At 32.8% G+C, this 25,598-nt stretch overlaps 1 protein-coding gene across 1 annotated transcript in view; it reads left to right on the top strand.

Annotated features, from left to right (window-relative positions):
• The window catches only part of AGMO (alkylglycerol monooxygenase), a 297,194-nt gene that overhangs the window by 153,314 nt on the left and 118,282 nt on the right, over window positions 1-25,598 (top strand). The window contains exons 11-12 of the mRNA XM_019727089.2: window positions 8,868-8,950; window positions 14,797-14,902. Coding sequence (XP_019582648.2) covers window positions 8,868-8,950; window positions 14,797-14,902 — 189 coding nt within the window. The remainder of the gene's footprint in view (window positions 1-8,867; window positions 8,951-14,796; window positions 14,903-25,598) is intronic.

Here is a 25,598-nt window from a genome sequence, read left to right as displayed (position 1 = left end):
TTGAATATCTAGGCATGTGTGGCTGCATGCTAGGTAAAAATGTAGCCAGACACTATGTATATTAAAAGATGTAACTTGTAGCATGGTTTTCTCAAGATTTTTCTACACGGGTAAAAAGTATATGAGAAACTCATGTAGATATATTGACAAAGAGAAATATCGAGTGTTGAAATCTTTCTCAAACTGAAATTAGAGTTGGAGACAGCTTCATTCCTGACATAAATTAATTTTGAAAAGGTGCATTTGCTTGTTTCCCACACATGTTTTTCTTTGCTAAAAACGTGCTGTGCAACTAAAAAAAGGCTACTTATTTGCAAAATTCTATAGTGCCTTTCTAGTCTCAGGGATGTTTGAAAGCATATGAAGACATTAAAATCCAACAGCAATATTTTTTTTCCAGATTCACTGTAGCCAATAATCACACAGAAAAGTTGTGGCTGACTTGTAATTGGGGTCCCCGCTGTGGTCCCACAGCCCTTTCTGTTTATGCATATACCAGAGTAGATAAATACTTACTTGTTTTATGTGTGCAAGTTTTGTATAAATAACTTTGGGAGTCAAAAAAGCAATTTGATGGCCACCACAAAGGTGTAAAAGGCACATTCCTTTCTTTCTGAAACTTGCAATGCATACATTTAAATATATAATGTTTGGTTTAGTGATATGACCCACAGACTTTTATGTTGATTTTGGTTTAGTAATGTTTGAGAAATCAATTCCTTAGCTGACAGGGTTCACTTCATGGGGTGATATCATGAATACGCATTTGAAATGAAAATATGGACGCACTAGTATGTTTCCAAAGTAAAAGTATAAAGGCAATGCTCTCCTTTTAAATAAAGACACACTCAAAACAGTTTGAATATTTAACAGTCTTATAATAGAATGTGTAAAATGTTACTGCAGATATGTTTTAACACAGATTATTTGATGATCTATTTCAAGTTAATTAGGCATCTGATAATATCCAATATAAATTTGGAAACAGATTTTTATAGTTTTAATCTCTCCTGGATGTTGATGTCTGTAAAACATTATGGGTCCTGCAATTTTGTAACTAATGTTTCGTGTTGACATATTTTAACAGACCCTTTGAAAAAAATCAATATAGTTAACTGTACTTTCATAACAGTGTCACTTGCACAAATTTGATCTAGCTTACGTCCTACATGAAATCTCTCAAATCAATATCCCATGCATACTCGTGGAGTTTTCTTCCAGTGCAGTCCACCGGGATTTAATTTAATTTCCTCAAGTTTTTAGGTGGTAACTAAAGTAATGTGAAAAAAAGAAATGTGAGCCAAAATGAGCATCAATTATAACTTAAAGCCATTAAATAAATATAATAAATGTGTAGCAAAGAAAGGATATTAGCAAAAGCTACCTAATAAGAATATTCTCCAGGAACTTAGAAAAGTGATAATAATTCATTATCCAATGAACAATATAACTTTTTTCCAGTATATGGAAATATAACAAAGTAGGAAACTGTACATTAAAAATGTCATTTACATGAAATAATGAACTAGTAACTGTGAAATTAAATATCTTCATACTATTAGTGTAGTGTTGTCTCAAAATGTGGTCACTACCAGGAAGCACCTTTCAAAGTTATCATATAATAAACACAACTATAAGCTGCTTATAATTTGAATTATGATCTCATTTTGATTTATTAAAAATATGTAAAAATTAGACATTTGATTCAGCTTTCGAAACTCCAAATCTAAATGCACATTTTTTGGAAACCGTATCTCCTTCTTAAAAGTAATCCTCATGAAAAGGAACTTTGTCTCTCTGAGACTGTCTTTTAACATCTCTTTTTTCTCTTTTGTGTTTTGGGAAATGACAGAAGGGTATATAGCTTATTTTCTTAGTGAAAAAGTAAAAGTCTCTGTCTAAAGTATAGAGAGAGCTGATATAGTGATTTCAGTGAGATCTTGAGGCAAATACTAATAATAACAGTGTGACTTCATTAACCCCCCAAAACAGTTCTTTTGAACAGCCAAGAGATATGTCGACGTGGGTATCTTCCAGAAACTGTTGTAGGACCTTTCATTGCTGAAGTTGCACAGACTTAGATTAATTATTAACCAAGACTGAGACAAGACCCTTCCCTGTTTTCTACCCAGTGCCCAGTGAATGATGAGGTTATCCAGGCTGGTTGGTGGGAACATGCACTATAACTGGCCCTGTGAGGGTGCGAGCTTTGTAATCTCTTATCCTTTCCTGGCATCCAGTTTCCTCACATGCATGACCTGATTGGTACCCTCTGCAGATTTCTAGAGTTCTCTCTCTGCAGCTCTCTCCCATTCGGTACTGTGTCTTCCAAACAATAGCCTCCTTAGTTTCTCAGAAACTGTTGTATCTCCTCAACTCAGGGAGTCCACCAGGTTTCCTTGGGTTCCCTCTGTGCTGCAGCCTAGGAACTTTCTCAAAGTAGTAACCTGGGGCAATAGTAGAGGTCATGCCATTTATATCTTTTTCCTGGAATCAATGACCTTTGTTGCCGTATGTCCAACGTCTTGAAAACAATTGTTTCAGATATATTGTTGGGTTTTTCGCTGTTGTTGTTCAACTGGGAGTGTAAATCAGCCCTTGTTTTTCTATCTTGTCAGTTACACATTTATTTTTTAATGGAGTGCAATCATAGCTTAAAATATAATTGTAACATAACTATTCTTTAAGTATTTAAAGTTTTTAAAATGCATTTTTTTGCTTTTATTTCTTACAAAATTTTGCATACATGCACTAATTCCATATCAATTTACTGTTTCTGAACTATAGATTCCTTATACTTTTTAGCCAATACACTTTCACCTTTGATGCATTTATTTTCTTTGCTTCTTGCTTGACATTCTAGAAAATGTTCATTCTAATTATATTCCTTTTTGTATGCTTCGACAGTAGCTACCTAGGGGGTTCTGAAATTTTAGAAAAAAAAAGAGTAAAGTCAATATTGACTTTTTTTTTTAAGAGCAAGATCTTATTTTAAGCTAAATTCTTGAGATCTACGTATAATTACAAATTGCATTATGGTATCACCCGGGGTTCTGTTCGTTTGTCTACGTATATGCTGTAATATTGGGAAACATCTTCAAACCTTAGGTTTCACCATGACAAATCCAGCGGCTCAAGGCATCTGGAAGGTGGAGCCCTCAGAGTTATAGGGGTGATGAGGCAGCCCAGCACGTAAGCCAGCAACCCTATCTGCTGCCTTCACATTAGAGGTTACAAATGTTTAAGTAGCAGATAACTTTGACCTCATTTTAAAGATGTTTGGGAGGGGAATGAATATTTTGAGTCAAAATAATGACTTTAGTAGTCCTTCTCAGACAACTTTCAGAGAAATTCCTAAAAATGCATCACTTTGAACATTCTCATAGATACAGAGAATTAACTGATGGCTGCCAGAGGGGAGGGGAGTTGAGGAGCTGAGGAAAAAGGTAAAGGGATTAAGAAATACAAATTGGTAGTTACAAAATAGTCATGGGGATGTAAAGCATAGCATGGAGAATATAGTGAGTAATGTGGCAATGACTACGTGTAGTGCCAGGTGTGTACTAGACTAATAGCGGGGACCACTGCATAAATTATAACAATGTCTAACCCCTGTGCTATACATCTGAAACTAATATAAAATAATATTGAATGTCAATTGTAACTGGAAAAAATATATATATATTTTTAAAACGCATCACCTTGCTATAACAAAATCCAGGCATTTTTTTTCTTAAGCCCTTACAATAAAATGATTGAAAAAATTCTCAAATCATCTTTGACAATGTACAAAGTTTAATAAAAATAATTTTATGTGGAAGTATACTTTTATTTCAGGACGTAGCATAATATATGGGGCTGATATAACCCTTTGTGGAATTTATCAGATGGGAAAATATGAAAGGTAATTGTGTTGATTATCAGAATTTTTCCATGGAAGGATAAGAGGGTGCTATCCCCATTCAAGATGAAAAAGACTTTCTCCTTTTTATCTGTAATCAAAGGCAAGACTCCCACAAGTTCACTCATGGTTTAAGCAGCATTGCATCAAACATGTAATTCTGGAGTTCCTATGTAGTTAGTATCATTTCCTGAATATTTATTTTTTTTCCCTCATTTCCTTAAAGAAAGTTCAGAGAGGTAGAGTTCTTCAGGCACACATATCTGGACAGTCATTCCTGCACTGAGAAACCTATGGAAATAAGTGCTACCAAATTTCTTGGGATTTGAAAGATAATTTTAAAGTAGGGAAAAAAAATCCTCGCACATTTTTTATGGCCTTCCTCATGTTTTTTTTTTTTTTTTTTTTTTGTGTGTGTGTGTGTGTGTGTGTGTGTGTGTGTGTATTTTGTGAAGACTTATGATGCATTCAAAAGTTAATTTAGAATAATTCCATTTTAGCACTTTAGACCAGTAATATTTTCTGAAATATATACCAGCAGTGGATGGTATGAAATGGGAGTAAACCCAATGAAAAATAAAATGTTAGCTGTTATAAAAAACTAACAAGCTTTATGTCATTTCACATATTGTTTATAACATGGGAGGCTAAGTGTTTATAATGGTCAAAGCCTATAAATTCTCTTCTTTTTTCTTTTTAATCCTTTTTGCTCTAGTGTAGCTGGCCTGTGGTCATATCAGCAGAGATTAAAGAAGTGTGATTTCTATGACAGGAATTTGGTCTTTCTTACTCTCTCTGTTAAACTCATATGCACCACAGTGCTTAGCAAATGCTCTCTAAATATTCATGGAATGAATGTGTAGAAATTAGAAATGATCCATTTATGATATGCCTTAATTAGCCTATCAAAGGATGCTACATGGAAAAACTTAGGAGTTCCATAGAAAAATGAACTCAAAATGAAGCATATGCATTCTATATTGAATTCCTTCTTATAGTAATCTTAGCTTCCTTTAAACTCAAACCCATTTAAGACAATTCTGTTTTTTAAGTAATTAAGTGTATAAATATTAAAGGATTTAATATTTGACATTTAACATTGTGAAACATGTTATATTAATATTAAGTTATTAATATTAAATTATTAAATATTAAATTATGGAGTGATTTTGTTATAATTGTAAGGAACTAAATATTGATATTAAATTAAATATTTAAGTTTTTAATCAATATTAAAGTGTTGATTAAGCCAATTAATCATTTAATATAAACTATTGATATTAAAGGTATGACTATAGAAACACAAATGTAAAATATTCATTCATTTGGTTAGTCATTCAAAAAATATATATTGTGTACTGACTATGTGCCAAGCAAGGTTGTAGGCCCTTAGGATGTAATAGGGAATCAAGAGATAAACCCTCTCAGGAAGTTTGCATTCTAGCCGGAGGAGTCAGACAACAGCTAGAGAATGCACAGACAGTGCATGGAAGTGATAAATTGTATGGAGAACAATACAAGATATTAAGGTTATAGAGAGTTATGGAGAAGTGCTATTTTATATGTGGCAGATAGGAATATGCATTTGAGTAGTTACCCAAATAAAATGAAGGAGTGAATCATAGGGATCTCTGGGGAACTGATTCTAACAGAAGGAACAGTAGGTGAAACAGATGAGTAAGAAGGATGCTTGTTATGTTCATGAAAGAGCAAAATTTCTAATATGGGTTAAGCGTGAAAGACTCATGGATTAGCCTTCAGATTCCTAGGGGATAATGTGATAATCGGAGGTAGGTTGTGGATAGGCCAGAGTAAGGACTTCACGCTGTATTCTGAGATTTGAAGCTCCTGGAGGATTTAGAACATAAGAGTGATATGATATGACATGTTTTAAAAGTATAACTCTGACTACACAGTGGGGGGTAGAAGGCCATGATAGATGGATATACAATTTTAGAAATAGATTACAGTTAGAAGGGTATTTTAATTGTAGAGATTGTGTTGGGGTGGAATAGGACATTAGTTGTACTGTTTGTAATAAATACCTTTATTCTGGATATATTTCAAAAATAATGCTGACATTTATCTCTGGTGTATTAGAAGTAGGCAGTGAGAGATGAAGTCAGGGATAAGTCACAGGGTCTTGGCTGGAACTATTGAAAAACTGGAGGGGTCTTACCTAAGATAAAGAAAACTGGGGAATGTGTTTTGTGGAGGAGGAAATCTTTTTCTTTTTTTATTTTTATTTTATTAAATTTATTGGGGTGACAATTGTTAGTAAAATTACATAGATTTCAGGTGTACAATTCTGTATTACATCATCTATAAATCCCATTGTGTGTTCATCACCCAGAGTCAGTTCTCCTTCCATCACCATATATTCAATCCCCCTTACCCTCATCTCGCACCCCCACCCCCCACCCCCCTTACCCTCTGGCAACCACCAAACCATTGTCTGTGTCTATGAGTTTCTGTTTCTCATTTGTTTGTCTTGTTCTTTTGTTGCTTTTGGTTTATATACCACATATCAGTGAAATCACATGGTTCTAAGAAAAGATGATATAGGAACATTTGTGACAACATGGATGGATCTTGAGAGTGTAATACTGAGCGAAATAAGTCAGACAGAAAAAGCAGAGAGGAGGAAATCTTATACAGGGTTGTAGACAAAGTAAGTTGCAGATGCCTATTATACAAGTAGAGGCATTGACCAGACAGCTGGATAGCTGTATTCAATTAATTGTTCACTCCAACTTCAGTAACCAGGAAGCAATTTGTGGATAGAAGGTTTGTTTTTTGTTTTTTGTTTGTTGTTTGTTTGTTTGTTATTGTTTTGTCCAAGGCTCATAAATTCCCTAACCAGAACGAAAAATACATTTGGTCCTATCTCTGAATTTCTTGTGATATTTGTAAGAGCTGGTGAATCTTTTATTTGTTTTTTTATCTTATTGTGATTAGTTAAGGTTAGCCTAAGCACCATTTGAAAAATTTGTATAGCCTGAACATCACCACAACGATAATCATCATGACCATGAATTGACTTCTTACTTTGTGTAAATCACTCTTTTAAGTACTTCATTATAGTCTTGCCAAACTTATGTTTTATTTCAAATGTACAAGAAACTTAATGGAGCCTTAGAAATATGCTGAATAATTTGTCCATGTTTATATGGCTGATAGGTTTGCACAATTCAAAACCCTATATCCTTATAGAACATTTAAAATTATGCTATAGTTTTGGGGCACAACTAATTTCTCCCTTCCATATGAATTTTTTCCCCTAAAAAATACAAAGGGAGCAATAACGGTGAAAGAAGCAAGTTAAAAAAAAAAAGCAAATTATTTCCTATAAGCAAACATCAATCTACTCAAGCACACCTACTTATTTTTACCACCAAGAAAATATTTTTCTGGTATTTTTTGCTTCACGTCCCAAATCAGTCACTGCTGAATTCTACATACTCAAACAGCACTCTCCTGCTCTCCACTAAAACATGCTGGTATCCACTGAGCTCCCCATCCTATATCTGAAATCTACCGTAACACTATTCCCGTGCTCCTAAACATTCTGACATTTTTTATTCAGATTTATGACCACTCAGCAATATTCTTCTACTAACCTATTGCTTTGGAAGGTTTAAAACCTCTTGGCAATTCCGTGTGCCATCCCAGGTATATAGATAATGAATAGAGAGGTGTTAAAAATGGCCCATGAGAAATCAGGCTGGTTATAAGATGGTCTGGAGCTAGGGTTTTGGATATGAGCAGTAATTGCTTATTGTTTATAACTCTGAAAGGATGCATTTTAATTGTAAGTATGTATATTAGTTGATAATGAGTTGAAATTACCTCTAGTTATTTCAGGGAAAGGAAAAGAGAGAAAAGAAAGTGTTTGTATAATGTTTTTATCACTATTTTAGCCAACCTGTCATATTACACCCTGGTGTTCTCATAAAGGTGAAATGTAAACACCATCAGTGAGTAAAGAAATTATCTAGGGGCTGTTACCGATCTATGTTCAATCTAAAGCAGTATTCATCTGGCCCTAAACATTAGCTATGTGAACTTCAATTTAGATCTCTGCCACTGCCCCCTTTAAATTTGTTGCTCATATGTATTTTACCATTGTGACACTTCAGGTCAGGGAGGTCTATTTTGACTTCATGGCATCATTTATTTATGTGTGATGATGGAAAAGTTACTTAATCCTTTGAGTCCCAGTTTGTTTGTTTGTTTGTTTACATATGCAGCAGATAGAATGCAAAAGGTTGTTGGGACTATAAAAAGAATTAAAGTATGTATCATGCATAGCGTAGAAACTATGAAATAGCAGATTTTCCATAAACATTATTATTAAATTTTTCATGTAAACAAAATGCATAATTAACTTATAACTAAGACAAAATATGTTGTTTTGTTATAATAATTCAAAGGTAATCTTTGACACTACATATAAACATATAGATTTTATCAAATATGAGTAGGAGTGTGTGTGCAATCTCTTTCATATATGTGTTTGCACTCAAACACATTCTTCTTAAATATTTTCTGTATTAAAGACAGCTTTGGGTTTGAAACCGCAAAGAATTGGTGATATTAAAAGTAGCTATTGGAATGTGGCATTTATTCATAAACATGTAAGTGATTTCTCCATACGTGAGAGCATAGGTACTTCAAAGAATTGTGAAAGTCAAAACTTTAAAGGAGAATTTTTAGAAAGAACACATTTAGCAAAATATCACTGTGGAATTGTCTAACTCATTCTCCAAGTGCCCAACAAGATAACTAAATGACATTAGGAAAACAAAAATGTCCTCTTGAAAATAGTAACCTCTTTGGAACATGTCAGTGACAAATGGTGCAGTATACAATAAAATTAGGGGCTATTTTTCTTGTCAGATTTAAATGTTAGTGTGCCTTCTGATATCTCTCCTAAAGGATCTGTTGGTCTATGTTTGCTTGGCAGGCACTGTCACAGGTCACACTCTTTCTGAGGGTTTGCTTCATTATCCTGACCTTGACCTCCATTGGATTTCTTCTGGATCAAAGGCAAGACATGACATTCTTTCATTTTATGTAATTTTGTAATGTAGTTTTTAGAAATGCATGTGAAACTTTGATATTCATCAAATTTTGTTATTGAAAAAATAAAGTTGAAACTATAATTTCACACCTCCATTTTAAATAGCAGTTTATCTGAATTTATATCAACAGTGCATTTTACATCTGAGCCTTTTCTATTAAGTTTAGGTTTTTCGAGTTTATTAAAGAAAACTTATATAGTGATTAATTTGGCAACACATAGACCGTACCTCTGAGTACTTCATAAAATATAAAATATATTTGAATAGTATTCCTTGACATTGAATAGTTCATAATATATGCCTGAATGTATGTATATTTAAAGTTTATGTCCTATATCCTTACACGACGTGTTATTTAAGGTATCCTGTTTTAAATATTACCCTGGCCAGAAAATATATGCACTTGAACAATTTTAAATTGTTTTTTTTGGCAAGAGGCATATATAAAAATACCTATTCATTATTGCCTAGTATTTATCAATCATTAATATTAATACCAATATCAATATTTATGTAATTAATATGTGACATGGAATATGTTATTAATTCTTACAACACTCTGAGGTAATAATTACTGTAAACCCAATTTTTAGATTAAACAAGTCAGATAGACAGTAAAAGATATACCAGAACACAAATCCAGGAAATGTGACTCCAGAAATTCACATACTACAGAATTTACATATATTGTAACTGTGAAAAACTGCAAAAAAGCTCACTCGTTTTTGAAGTTTTATCTTTGTTGTAGTGTTATTGTTTTTCAAGTAGGTGACTGATAACCATTACTTTCAGTAAATTTTAAATTTGAAAGTCCAGTAAACATACATTTAATTTAGATTGAATACATGTCACCTTCCCATAGCTTAATGGATGTTCAGGAATAGCAACAGATTCTGGAGTTTCATCAAGATCCAGGTCCATGTGTACTTTCTGGTTAATGGAACTGTTTGTAACATGCATTCCCTATACACATTTGGTAAAGAATGATGCTGCTGGCACATTTCACATAGTCATATGTAAACAATGTGTAGAATTTTTTCCCTCAATACTTTAAAAATGGCATTTATTTTATCATTAATTTTGTTTGGCTCTCTATCCCTACTTTTCTACACTAGAAGTAAAGTACATGCTGAGCTATAAAAAGAGAAAATGGAAAAATGAGTCTCAAGTCCACCTGAAATAATTACCAAGATCCAAAGAATCAGGATCACATAAACATCACAATTCTATTGCTTACATACACTTAATAGAATTAGCACAGCCAATGGCAATAGCATAGTTTCATTTTTTAATAAATATTTTTTTGTCTCCATGGATGCAGATAAAAGGCCAAATAAGCAAGCTATCAATTTTACCACAGTAATATCCAGTTATTCTTATTGTATATGATTATTTAAAAGTTAAACTGCCTCTGGCCTTATTCAGTAACCCATACTGAGAGATGGGTAACTCATTCAGAACCAGTGCAGTGAAAGCCAGAAGAGAATAGATTATGTTTTTAAAGTGCTGAAAGAAAATTCCTGCCAGCCCATAATACTATATCCAACAAAAATGAAGTTGAAGTAAAAACTATTTATACAAATTTCTATAGCAAGCTTAACATTTTATAGTGAAATATTGAAAATTTCTCTTTGAAATTGAGAACAAGTTAGACCTGCTTGTTATTTAATATCGTGCTGGAAATAGTGGAGAAAGGAAGGGGAAAGAAATAAAAGGCATAAAGGTTTGAAATATATTCATTAGAAAATTAATTTATATTAATTTAATAAATATAACTAATGGATTAATTAGGAAATCCGAAGGCTCTATTGGGGAATTATTCAAACTAGTAGATGAATTTAGAAAAATTCTTAGAGAAGTGGTCATCAACTACATTTTGATATACCAGCAAACACAACAATATAGTCATGGGCTGCTTAACTACAGGGATACAGGCTGAGAAATGCCTCATTAGGCAATTTCCTCTTTGTGCAAACATCGTAGAAGACACTTACACAACCCTCTATGGTATAACCTGTTACTGTAATTGTATTTGCTATACTTTTATAGGACTGGCAGTACAGTAGGTTTGTTTACACCGGCATCACCACAAACATGTGACTAATTGGAGTATAAGCCTTGACAGTTGGCTTTTCTTTTTGTTACGTAAGTGTTTGACTTAAGCTTTGATTGCTCCACTTCAAAAAGGCACACACTTCAAGGAAGGCTTTCTGGAATAAGACGTTTCAGCCACACCCCACTAGAAAATGAACAAGTCCTCCTCCCCCCACAGGCTCCTTTGGTTTAGAGATTTGGGTTGATTTTCATAACTGACCATTTGGGCTACTTGTTTTTTCTCTTCCCATGCTTTTATGTTTTAAATTCACCAACAAAGAATGAGTCCACTAAACCTTAAGGCCCCCCCCCTCAACTCTAATAAAAGCAGAACCCCAAGCCCATTCTCTCTCTCTCTCTCTCTCTCTCTCTGTCTGTCTCTCTGTCTCTCTCTCTCTCCACCTCCCCTCCCCTACCTCCCTACTGTCCCCCTCCCCAAACCTCTTCCCACACCTCCCTCCCTTCACCTCTGCCCCACCTCACCCCCAACCCACCCCTACCCCAGACCTCCTTCACTCTTCATAGGTTGAGACCAGGGCAAAACAGTAATGCATTTCACTGAAACCTTAGAAGGGCTAAGACTCACTAGGTGATAGGAATTTTCAGTTCCTTTATAATCTTACTGGACTATCGTCCTATATGCAGTACATTGTTGACCAAAATATCATTATGACTATATAACACATGACCAAAATAACACATGACTATATAAGCAATAGCGTCAAATATATCAAATACCAAGAAAAATCAATTCTAAAAATTGAGTACAAAATCTCTTAAAAAAGAAAAAGTTATAAAACTGTTGAAATATTGTGAAAAGTGAAGAACTAAATAAATGGAAAGATAACTGTATTTATAAATTGGAATGCTCAATATTGTAATGATTACAATTCTTACCAAATTGATGTACATATTCAATGCAACCTGAATTAAAATTGTAAAGACTTTCTTCTAGAATTTGACAAGCTCTTTCAAAAATAGATGCACATGGTCCAATAATAGCCAACACAGTCTTGAGGTTAAAAAAAAAAGGCAGGAGTTCCACTACTGGCTATCAAGATTTATTATAAAGCTACAGTGATTAGACATGTTTTATTGGCATAAAGATTAGAACAGAAAACCTAGCTAGAGATCTGTGCTTATGTTTAGACTTGATTTGTGACAAAGGTGTCACTGCAGAGCTGTGAGTAAAGGCTCTTTTCAATAAATGGTCTTGGGAAAATTGGAAATCCATATAGGAAAAAGAAAAATAAATTACAAATATTTCATACCATAAAAAATTAGTTCTAGAGTTAGGGGATTATAGATTTAAAAGTGAGAGAAAAGTTAATACAAATTCCAGCATGTAGCATAGTAAAATATCTATAACCTTGGAGTATGTAAAAATAGTAAATGGTATACAAAAATTCCTAATTATAAAAATGAAAGTGATGAATTAGACTATAATAATATTAAGAAAGCCAGTTTTTCAAAAAATAACTCTCATTAAGACAGCAGAATATAAAACCTTCAAGTAGGAGATGCTATATGAGAATTTTATAAGCAGCAAGGACCTTATGTCCCAAAGGACTGGCAATACCAACTGTTGGAATACTCACCTACTGAAGAGTGGGTTTATATTGGGACACTTAACTTGAAAAACTCCTTGAGAATTTTTCTAAGATAAAATTAACATGTATTTAGCATTGCCTGATTATAGGATATATCCTATAATCAGGCAATTCAATCCTAGTTGTGTACTAACCAATACACCTAAAGGCATGTAAAAGAATGTAAAGACAGCATTGTTTATAATAAACATATATAGTCAACAATTCAAATGGATGCATGCATATTGCATATCCATACAATGGAACACTACTCAGGAGGAAAACAATGAACCCCTGCTACAGCAACATCATAGATACCTCCCTTACAACATTGCGTGAAAGATGCCAGATACAAAAAAAAAAGTACGTACGGTATAATCCCATTTATAAAAAAAGTAGAAAAGAGATGATACTATAGACTGTTAGGAGTATATTCTAAAATAGTAAAATAAAATAAATTAAAAAGAGCAATAAAGGGTGTGATTATCAAAAAAGTCAAGGGATTGATTCTTGCTGAGATCGAGGGAGAGTGAAAATGTTGAAGAGGTAAAAGGTATTATTAGGGGTGCTGATATTGGGTGGTGTTTACACGGTTACTTATTTTTTAAAAATCATCAAGCTGCATATTTCTGTTTTATATACTTCTCTATATGTCTGTTTCATTTCATAATATAAAAGTTTTAAAAGTATACCATATTACAGAAATAACAAAAATTATGTGTTTTAAAATCGAAATCTTATTGCTTCTCAGCCTTGTGGTTAAGATCAAGTATAAAATAGAAATCTTATTTTCTTTTTTTATTGAAAATTAGCCAGATATTTTAAATTAGTTTATAGTAATGAGTTACAATATAATTTTACAAGGGAAATTTTTCATACTATTTTTTCACAAAAAAATTAATCACGTTACTTGAATGCAAATAAATCATAAACTATTACCCTGATTCTATTGAGTTTAAATTACATTAAAACATGTTCTTTTTCATACTAGAATGTTGTTATATTCAATTTTACAGAAATAGTGGGCCATCATCAATAGATTGTAGAAGAAAGTTTTAAGTTCAACAACTATACTACAGATGTTCTTCAGTTTTTCTCTATAACTCAATATTCTAAAACAATATATAGCTGTATTATAATGCCATTAATTTAACAATATTTTAGTTAGAAAATTCACCTGTCATTAACAATACTATTGGTCTTTCACAGAAATACAGAGAGTGCCAAAAAATGTATACATATTTTAAGAAAGGAATAAAACTATATTAAAATTGTAATACAATGAATGATGCCAGCATTCATTTGATTAATGCCATCTTTTGAGCAAACGTCATACTACACATTGCTACACAGTTGAATTGTAATTCAATTCAACTTCGAAAAGTAATACATGGATAACATCTTTTAAAATATGTACGTTTTTTGGCACCCCAGTATTTAATTATCCAACAGCTGTTAGGTGACTATCTTATGAAGCTACTTTAAGCTGATAAAGGAGCTCTTTATTACTATCAGTATACAACAATCAATAAATGCTAATCTGTGTGTGACATTCAAATCTGTTTCAAATACATAAACACACTTATTTCACATATTTTAGAGTTTGAATTTCAAGGATATACAGAAAATATTCATCACAAAATAATTAACAAAAATGCTACCTATCATATTAGGTACAACTACACATTTTTCATGTTCCTAATATTTCAGAAACTGACAGTTCATTATTTTAGAGTAGTTAACTATATCAGTCCTTCTAAGAAGCCATTTTTAAAGGAATGAAGTATAATGGTATTGGGTGAATGAGGGAAGTCCCATTTACTTTAAACCGTAGAAATTTAGTTGTTAATAATGTATTTACTTGTTGAGAATATGCTTCACCCTAACTCATCAATGCTCAAACTAAGCAATAAACTGATAAAGAACAGTTTAAAAAAAAAAAACATGCATTTTATTTCTTAGTTTAATGCCTGTTTTCAGACAGATTCAGACTCACATGCTCCTCAAATATATTAAAATATGTGTTTCTTGGACATTAAAATAAATGTGTATCATTGTATTAATTATAACTTGTAAACACATGAAAAACATAGTTAAAGCTAATGCATGCTAATGCCGTTTATTTTAGACCTAAGGCGGCTGTTCTGGAAACTTTCCGTTGCTTGGTGTTCCTGATGCTGTGTAGGTTTGGTCATCTGAAGCCCCTCACCCCTTCCTTGTCATTTGCTTTTGAGGTAAGACATTTGCTTTAGGTGATTATAGCAGGATTGTACATTTATTTCATATTTAATTCTTCATTTAACAATGCTTTTGTATAGTTTATGACTAGTACTTGTGGAACATTTTTACCTCTGTACCTTCTTACTAAAATGTATTAGTTGTGTCACCTTGAGCTAATTAATACTGTAGAGCCTCAGTTTTTTGGTCTCTAAATTTGTATTGATACCAGTAACCTCATAGAATTATTGGACAAATTACATTGCATGATGCGTATAAAAAATTGGTCCACATAGTTGGTTCTCAAAAAGTAGTATAAGTGATTTTACAGAAAGTTCTTGGTAGAGACATTGCTACTTGAGATTTTTTTTTCTGTGCTATTAAAGTGAAAATTATGGTAAAAATGTTTTGTCAATGACATATACAAGTAAATAATTCTATAGAAATAAAGTTATTAATGACATTAAAATTTTTCTACAATGGAAAAATATGGATACTTTACAATTTGATTTTCTATGATTATTAAAATGTATCTTCCAGGAACTTCACTGAACTTTTGCATACACAGTTATTGTTCAGACAACAGTTAAAAATCTTTTAGTCTCATCACTAATGTTTTAATTGATATGTTTTTATTCTTTTAAGTTAAGGGTTCTATTGCTTAACTTTGGTGTTAAGCAATCTGCCAAAATCCCCAGAGTTTTTAATTTGTAACCTTATATAAGTATGAAACATAAATGCTAACATTCCTCCCAGCATCAATGGAAAAAAATAAAATAAACACTTTTATAATTTGTAATGATTCTAAATGGGAAAAAAAATTGATGCTACCATATAAGGCATATAAGTATAAAGATGAGGAGGGGGAAATATATGTATCTAAATGTACGAATATATTCATTATATGTATGTAAATATATCTGGAAAGATGAATAAGCACCCAACATATCATTGCCTGTTGGAAGGTGATTTGTGTGTCTAGAAGAAAAGAACAGGGGAATATTCTTTAAGTTAATAATTTTTGGTACCTTTAAAATTGAACCACATGAATATATTTCCTACTTTTAAAACCATGTAAATTAAACAAAAAATCTTAGTATCATGATACTGATTATCATCTAATCCAGTATATTTAAACAGGCATCAAATAAAATTTATATTTATACTACATATATATATATATATATATATATATATATTTATTTATATATAATAAGCTTTATATATATTATATATATATATATATACATATATATGTTCTTGAATTAAACCTAAAAGCAAAATGAAAAAATTATATATATTTACATGTCACTAATATACATGTCCCCCCAAAAAATATTAAAATCAAAAAACAGCATTTTCACACTCTAAATATGGGACGGTGTTCTGCTTATAAGTGAATAATTTAATGAATCTACTCTTGGGTATATTTTGGTAATTCATCCAGAAACAACTAGAGAATGTGGGTTCCCGAAGTTATCACTGGTATAAAAAAGTGGGAATATGCTTGTAGAAACACATTGCGTTTGGGGTTCTTAGATGATGGGATAATGGTGGGCAATGTATATAATGTGTCTAACTTTTGAATATGATGAACTCTATTTGTGAAATGCTGTCCATTTACTTATTTAGTCAGTAAATAATATAGATGAAATTGAGTGACTAAGAATTGAGCTTTGAAGTCACATTGTCTGAATTTCATTTCTGACTCAGAAACTAACTGAGTGTTTTTGGGCAGTTATTTGACCACTTAAATATTCTCTGCCTTGCTTTCTTTATCTGTAAATGGATGAAGTAATAATGTCGACCTATTAAGATTTTGAGGGTTAAATGAGGTAATCTACTTAAGAGATTTAGCGTAGTGCTTAAAACACAGCACATGCTCAAAAAATGTTAGATATTGCTATTATTGTTATCATTATTATTATTATTGTATTATTATTACTTTTTATAAACTTAAAGATCCCTTGGAATCATTCTTTGGCTTGGAGATCCAAAAGTCAAGTCTGGGGCATGTGGGATGTGGAGGAGAAACAATGTTAACTAAGTAAAAGTCATGGTTATGAATTCTTAGTATGACACTGATTCTAGACACTGGACTCTAGGCGTCAGTTTATTCACCTGTAAAATAGGTTTAATGGGAGCTAATATGTATTGAGCATATTACTTATTCTAAATGTGTTACTTGTATTATTCCATTAAGTCTTCATATCAGTGTAACTCATGATGTAGTTGCTCTTATTACTTTTTTATATATAATGGGAAATTTGAGTTACAGAAAGGTTAAATAACTGTTTTTTATTAACATAAATAATATGTGAAGAACTCAGGATACAAACTCAGGCAGTCTGACACCATAGCTCTTAATCATCGGTCAACTTTTCCTTTCGTGTAATGATAGCAATACTCATCTACCTCGAGGGTTTTAGATGAAAAATGTAGATGCGATGTAGCAGAAGTGTCTTGAAAAGTATAAAGAGCTATAAGAAAATGTCTCATTAATTTAACTGCAAAATGCTCTTAAAAGACTAACTAAAAAACTAATGGTTTGAATAATTTACCTCTAAATAATCTTTGGTTTATGATTCAAGGGAGGACACCATGGCAAAATCTTTCAGGCAGCTTGCCTACTCTTTCCAGAACCTGTTTCTGTCCATCTAGGCTAATTCTTTAGGAGTAGATATTGCTTGTGATTTGCCACTAAACATTTCCTTAAAATGGTGTAACAACAGTATCTACTTCACATGATTTGGTGGAAAAATTAAGAGATACAAAGGGTAGAACACTTGATACATCTTAGTTATAATCATTGCTTATATTACTATTATCACTGTTATTATTTAAAACTAATTACTGATATTAAATATTATTATTATTAAAATAATAATTATAATTATTATTAACCACTGAATTTCCATAGTTAAAATTGAACAAAAATTCTCAAATCAGAAGTCAATAACTATATGACAAAGACTGGGCAAATATTTTATTACCAACAAGTTTACCTGTGAAGCAGTCTTTTTTTCCACATTTTTTTTAAAGTTCAAATATTTTAAAATTACAACCAGTTACCAATTTTTACTTCTTAATTGTGATTTTCAAATTTGTGCTTTCTTCACATTTTTTATTTTTTAGAACTTCATGTAAATCTTTGCCATTTATTGTAATTTTAGTAAGACTGTTCTTTGCCCTACATCAGGAGTATAAAATCCTAATACATGATGTCAGTGACTGCATTCAATATAAATTAGGGCTGACTGACTATGAGTGATTATACTACAAAGATACAATGTTTTCATCCTTTTACTTTGAAGCTATTATTAGAATCAATGTCATTGAAACAATTAATCCCCTTTTTTTTATAAATCAATCTTGTGTAAATTAGCAACAACAACTTGTAGCCCTGTGACTCTTCTCTATTTATTTAGAAGGCTGGTTGGAGTTTTTTCTGTTATGTCTCTCTGTTATGTAAGTCAAATCCCATAGGTCTGAATTAGTTCTTCTGCACTAAGCAAGCATACTGCTGGCTCCACTTAAAGATTAAAACACATACACACAAGCACAGACACACTGGAAAATTGACCTTATGTTTCATTTAGATTATAAAACAGCCCTAGGTAGTTACAATCCAGAGTCAAAAACACAAAGTATAATTTTGATTTGATTCTATAAGCTGTACATGGAAGATTTAGTCTCTTTAGCTTATTTCATAAGAATACTAAGTAAGGGTGTGGTGCCATTGCTGTTTATAAATGGAATCTACAGCTACACAAGTTCACAGTTGTCGATTTAGTGTGTGAAATGATTATACATTTCTTTTTGTATAGGTCCATCAATATTTTGACCACCAACTCATAAACCGTTTTTTAAATTCGCTTTCTCATTAGTAATAAATTTGACAGAAAAACAATCCCTTCATTCTTTCATTCATTCATTTCCCACTCACATACAAACACTTGTTTATTGTCTTTTTGTTGTTGTTGTTTTTTTTTTTTTTTTGCTTGCTCGGGTGTAATTTGTTCTTTCTAAGATGAACCTGTGAATTTGTGATTTATTTTATTTTTTCATATTGATACCTTTAAAAATGATCCCTTAAAGAGAAGATAGCAAGGTCAAAGATGAATGGGTCTTTTTTGATAGGTGTACAGCTATGTAAGATGTTGGGAAATACATGTTTGCAAATATTTGATACTATGTGCACTTTGTTTCATATAACTTTTTATTAAAGAAGATAATTTAGGGTATTGGTAAAAGCACTGGCTTTGAAGTCACCTAAACCTAAGCACAATTCTCAGGTTTGCCAATTGGTTGCAGGGCGTTGAGGAGGTTATCTAAAATAATCACACCTTACTTTCTCAGCTTAGTTCCCTCAGCTAAAAGGAGAATCTATCATAAAAACTAGTGTGTAAGTAGTGAATATTATTCATTACATTCACTTAACGATACCATACACACACAAACTACACATGAAAGTTAAAACAATGTTTTGATAACTAAGGCAATAAAAGCAAGGAAAACATAAACCTGGGAATATTTGCTTATTAGTGGCCAAATAATTTGAGTTAATTCCAAACTTAGCTTTAACTGTAAACCTCAGAAAACATTCTAAAATATGGTTTACAGTTTTTAGTATAAATCATTGAAATAGAAGCACATCGCTCCTAAATGGTAAAGCAATTTGTATCTGCTGAAGATGTGCACAAGAAATGGGTAGAAACTGGACAAGTGAAACAGAGGGTGAAGAGCACAGGGAGAGTACAGAATAGTCCAGAAGCAGGGGTAACTGTGGACTGATCGAGTAATTAGATAAACTAGTGACAACTGCCCAATGTGTGGGTCCTAATAGGAAATAAATAAATGTCCATGAAAGATACAGCCAACTTGCCTAATGTTTTAAATGTCAGGCAAAAACATTTACTCAACAATCAGTAAATGCCTATTCAAATCAAAAACGCTTTGTGGAGCTTAGATTTTAATTGGTGTACTAATTGTAATTGCTTTGGATAATAGTGTGAAAAAGTACCACAATTTAGTGGTTTCAAACAACACATTTATTTATTTATTTTTCAATTTCAGTTGACATTCAATATTATTTTATATTAGTTTCAGGTATACAGTACTGTGGTTAGACATTTATATAATTTAGGAAGTGATCCACCCTCCTCACCCCCACCCTAATTGGTCTGGTATCTACCCGGCACTATACATAGTTATTACCATATTATTGACTATATTCCTTGTGCTGTATTTTACATCCCCAGGACTATTTTGTAACTACCAATTTGTATTTCATCCAGCCACCCCAATGCACTTCTTATCTGGCAATCATCAATTTGTTGCCTGTATATATGAGTCTATTATTGTTTTGTTCATTTATTTTGTTCTTTAGATTCCACATATAAGTGACATCATATGGTATTTGTCTTTCTTTGTCTGACTTATTTTACTTAGCATAATATCCTTCAGGTCCATCCATGTTGTCACAAATGGTAAGATTTCATTCTCTTTTATGGCTAATATTCCATTGTATGTGTGTACCAACTCTTCTTTATCTAGTCATCTATTGATGGGTACTTACACTGCTTCCATATCTTGGCTGTTGCAAATAGTGCTGCAATGAACATAGGGGTGCATATATCTTTTCAAATTAGTATTTTGGATTTCTTTGTATAAATACCCATAAGTGAAATTGCTGGGTCATAAGGTAGCTGTATTTTTAATTTTTTGAGGACCTCCAAACTGTCTACCATAGTGGCTGCACCAATTTGCAATCTCACCGAAAGTGCACAAGGGCTCCCTTTTCTCCACATTCTCACCTACATTTGCTGTTTGTCGATTTATTGATGATAGCCATTCTGACAAGTGTGAGGTGATAACTCATTGTGGTTTTAATTTGCATTTCTGATGATTACTGAGGTTGAGCATGTTTTCATATGTCTGTTGGCCATCTGTATGTCCTCTTTGGAGAAATGCCAATTCAGGTCCTCTGCCCCTTTTTAAAATTAGGTTGTTTGTTTTGATATTGAGTTATATGTGTTCTTTATATATTTTGGATATTAATTCCTCACCAGATGTATCATTGGCAAATATCTTCTGCCATTTAGTAGGTTGTCTTTTAGTTTTTGTTGATGGTTTCCTTTGTTGTACAAAAATTTTTTAATTGATGTAGGACCATTTGTTGTTTGTTTGTTTGTTTCTATTTTCCTTGACCAAGGAGATATATCAGGAAAAAATATATATTCTAAGAGCAACATCAGAGTTTACTGCCTATGTTTTTGTTCTAGGAATTGTGTGGTTTAGGGTCTTATATTTAAGATTTTTAATCCATTTTGAGTTTATTCTTATATATGATGTCAGAAAGTGGTCCAATTTTGTTTTTTTTCCATGTATCTGTCCGGTTTTCCCAACATCATTTATCAAATAGACTGTCTTTACCCCAGTGTTTATTGTTGCTTCTTTTGTGATAGATTGAATGAATATGTAGGCATAGATTTATTTCTGGGTTCTCTGTTCTGTTCCATTAACCTATGTATCTGTTTTTATGCCAGTGCCATGCTGTTTTGATTGCTATAGCCTTGTAGTATAGTTTGCTAACAGGTAGCATGATACCTCCAACTTTGTTCTTCTTTCTCAATATTGCTGTGGCTAGTAGGGGTCCTTTATGGTTCCATATAAATTTTAGGATCATTTCTTCTAGTTCAGTGAAAAATGCCCTTGCTATTTTGATACTTGAATCTATAGATTGCTTTGGGTAGTATGGACATTTTAACAATGCTCTTTTTATCCATGAGCAGGTGAAGTTTAGCTATTTGAGGTGTTTTATATGAGACCCCCCCTTTTTTAATACTATCCATTTCCTGTGATTTTCCTAAAAAAAAAATTCCTTTTTTTTCCTATGAGCAACAAAATATTTGGTAGAAAATGAATAAATAAATAATTAATAAAGCAATATTTGAATATAGTACTGCATTTTTTTGTTTGTTTTATGAAAGAAGAAAGAGACTAGTTTTTGCACAGTAGATTGTAAATTATCACATTAAATTTTCTACAATTTACTGGCCCTTGTGTGGTAATTTAAATTATTGAATCCACATATTAGAAAATATTAATCCTTGATAGTTTTCTGTGTATCATCTTTTCCTATTAATGGTTAAATTTTAAGAGATATAAATATATCGTATATTCTTGCCCACCCATCCCTTCCCACTTAGGCCCTTATTTGAAAAGTCCTAGCATGAGTATCTACTAAGTGTATTTGCTTTGCCAAATACTTTAGGCTCAAGAGATTTTCACCATCAAGCACATTTTCTCCCATTTTAGTATTGTGTGTACTATGAGGAACACAAATTTTATATATCTCTGAGTAACTTATACTAAAATAATCAAAACATAGATGTTTAAAGGAAAATTATAGGGGCCAGCCCGGTGGCTCAGGCAGTTGGAGCTCCATGCTCCTAACTCCAAAGGCTGCCGGTTCGATTCCCACATGGGGCAGTGAGCTCTCAACCACAAGGTAGCTGGTTCAACTCCTTGACCCCTGCAAGGGATGGTGGGCTGCGCCCCCTGCAACTAGCAAGGGCAACTGGACCTGGAGTTGAGCTGTGCCCTCCACAACTAAGACTGAAAGGACAACAAATTGACTTGGAAAAAAGTTCTGGAAGTATACAGTATTCCCCAATAAATTCCTGTTCCCCTTCCCCAATAAAATCTGTTTTTTAAAAAGAGAATTATACATTAAAAGCGAGTTTTAAAAAAAAGTATTTTAAATGCATTCTTTCAGTTTAATTTTTTTGTTTGTTTACTTTGTCTTGCCTTTTTTTGCTTGTTTTACTTTTCTTGTTTGAAAATAGGAAGTGACTCCTTGCCAAGAACAGATTAACTCGAAGAGCAAGCATGTTGAATGTAGTTCAACATTGCAAACTTTGGAATTTTGAGTGAGTTCTAAAATGAATAAAATCTCTATTAACTATATTGTTCAGATAAAAATAGAAATTTCTGAATGTTAGAAGGCTAGCGTTGGGCCTGATCCATTTCTGACCACTGAACCAGTTTCCATTCGCTTGACTCACATCCCTCAACATTTTTCATGGCTGTCCTTTCACCTGACTTATTTGTGGGTATAATCTACAAGTGTCAGCATGGTGAATTACGAGCAGTGGTGTAAGGTAAACATCATTTACTCATAAGAAATTATTTCCACATCACCTCGGTTTTCTTCTTGGCATTTTACAAAAAGAAACCCTGCCCCTTTTCATAATCACCTGTCCTACATTTGAAATAACAAAGAGCCTCGAATTCTGCCTCTTGGAGCCTGAGTGTGCCACGCCCTGTGCTATGATTTATGACCGGAACATCCGACACTCTCCATGCTCTAACAAGATGGCCCGCTGCGTTTGAAATATATCCCCTAAATGAAAGCAAACACAGCCGTGTGATATAAAGCTGTGCCAGCGTGCATGGAACTAAACACATACAAGTTCTAATTTTTGTCTTTCTTTTTACGTTGCCTTTCACAATAGCTGAAATAGGTTAAGATCCATGGGTGAACAAGATTCCATATATTAGACGAGGGCTCTAAGGGGAATCCTGACCCTGAGAAAACGGTGCCGGGATATTTGGCAGAATGTCAACGTGGTTTCCACTAGTACATGACAGAGGCTCATTATAGGCTTGCTGTTGCCTGTAAGCTGGTTTCACTACCATCAACTACGAGGCCAGAATGCCTGGTTCCAGATGCTCTCGCCAATTGACCGTAAAATTGCTATGCATTTCTGGCCAAGCCCGAGATTTTAAAAGCTCCCTTCCCCCTTTCCTCAACACCCTAACCCCCAACTCCCTCTAAAAAGCTGCTCATTATTCTTCCTTTGCCCCCTGATCTCAGCAAAAGAAATACTTCTGGAATCAATTAGAAATGTCTGCCCTTGATGAGGTTTGCACGTGAGCTTCGAGTTGTGAGGCTTTGATAGTGGCAGCCAACAGCTGCAGTTTCAGGTGGTAAAATCTAAGAAGGAATTTTCCAGGGTTTATTTACCATCGTAAAAATTTTAAAAATAGGCAAGACAAGTTGGGAGACCGTCCTATATGCCTTTGAAAGTGAGGTTAAATTTGGATTATATATTTATTTTATCCACAGTGAGCAAACTGGAGCTCTCTGATTGGGGGATCTTTCCATTGCTTTAATAGATTGTGTCAAATGGTTATAAATATTGGAAATGGGGGTCTCCTTTCTGAAAGTAATGGTGTAAGAGCATAGGTTATTTCTTCTATCATATTAATTGTTTGACAAGTAAAGATAGTCAAGGTTAATGGAAATCAGAACCCATCTTCTGGAAATAATGGGATTACTGTGTAATACATTAGCCTACTCTTTTTTTCTAGCTTTATGTATACATGAGATATTAAATTAAAAAATGCTACAATAGTTTTCTTATTTTTCAATATAGCTATTTGGTAATCATTTATTAATGCTTGTTTGATATGTGTCCAATTAAAATACGTTGGTTATTGCAACATGGAAGTGACATGATATTGCTAAAGTCAAATTGAAGAGCAAAGTAACAACCTAGATATTCAAATTATCGTCTGGCACTTTTAAGCATGTGACCTTTTCTTTCCTTGAATATATGATACTCTTCTTGGAATCTGCTTTTGTTTCTCCTGATGGCAAAAAGCAGAGACAATTTCAAATGTACATTTTTATCACGAAAATTTTCACTCATGACATCAATGAATGCTATTGAACTTTTGTTTTCCCAGAGAGTCACCATTAAATGCATAATTTTATTTTTCAGAACTACCTCTTTTATAATTAAATGAAATGTTAAGCACATGTTATTTTCCCTTAAAGTATTGCAATTTCTACTTATATAATGGTGGAGAGGCATTTTGTGTCTGTTTCTCTGATAGTATCTCCATATTTATAGGTGACAAAGATAAGTTTAAGTTTGCATTTTTATGAGAGCTCTTTATACATATGCAGACATTTGCCCACTAATCAGTCTGGTTTCTAGATTGATGTTTATTAATAAGTAAAACTAAGTGATAAATAACTGTATTATGAAGTGTACCTACAATATAGTACAATTTATATTCATAGAATAACTTTAAGCTGAAAAATTCAGTTAATTAGAATACCTAATGTCTCATGTATGCCACAACGTGATAAACATTAATAAGACATATTTTGCCTAATAGTTTCCTGGGTAAAGTAGCATACTAACAACAACAAGGACAAAAAGAAACAAGGCTGAACAACTTTTAATTACCATCTTTCAAAAATCATGCCTCATTTATCCTCACTATCCTCCATATGCTCTACATGTCACTGGTTAGCCAAACTTCCTTTTATTGAGTAAAACAAACCAAAAAATAAAAAAGAGGGAGAGAGAAAGAAAAAGAAAAAAACCTATATGGGGCTTTTAACAACCATTCTGGAAGTTAACTTCTCTGTGATCAAATTGTTACAGAAAGGAAAAGTTGGCTAATTTGTTCATTCCTTTTCTCTGAGATGAAACATCCCATGTGCCAGATTTTCCTCAGCAAATGTTCAGATCTAAGAGCAAAATTGGCTGTTTGGTATTAAACCTTTGACAGTTGAAACATTCTCTCCCGGGAGAAAGTAGAGATCTACTCTCTCTGACTCTCCAATATGGGGTGTCCTTGTAGGTATCAGGTGATAATGCAAGTTTTACTAATAACCATTTGGACGTGCAA

This window comes from Rhinolophus sinicus, linkage group LG09 (genome assembly GCF_036562045.2).
Source record: "Rhinolophus sinicus isolate RSC01 linkage group LG09, ASM3656204v1, whole genome shotgun sequence".
NCBI lineage: Eukaryota > Metazoa > Chordata > Mammalia > Chiroptera > Rhinolophidae > Rhinolophus > Rhinolophus sinicus.
This window is presented reverse-complemented; position numbering and strand designations above follow the sequence as displayed.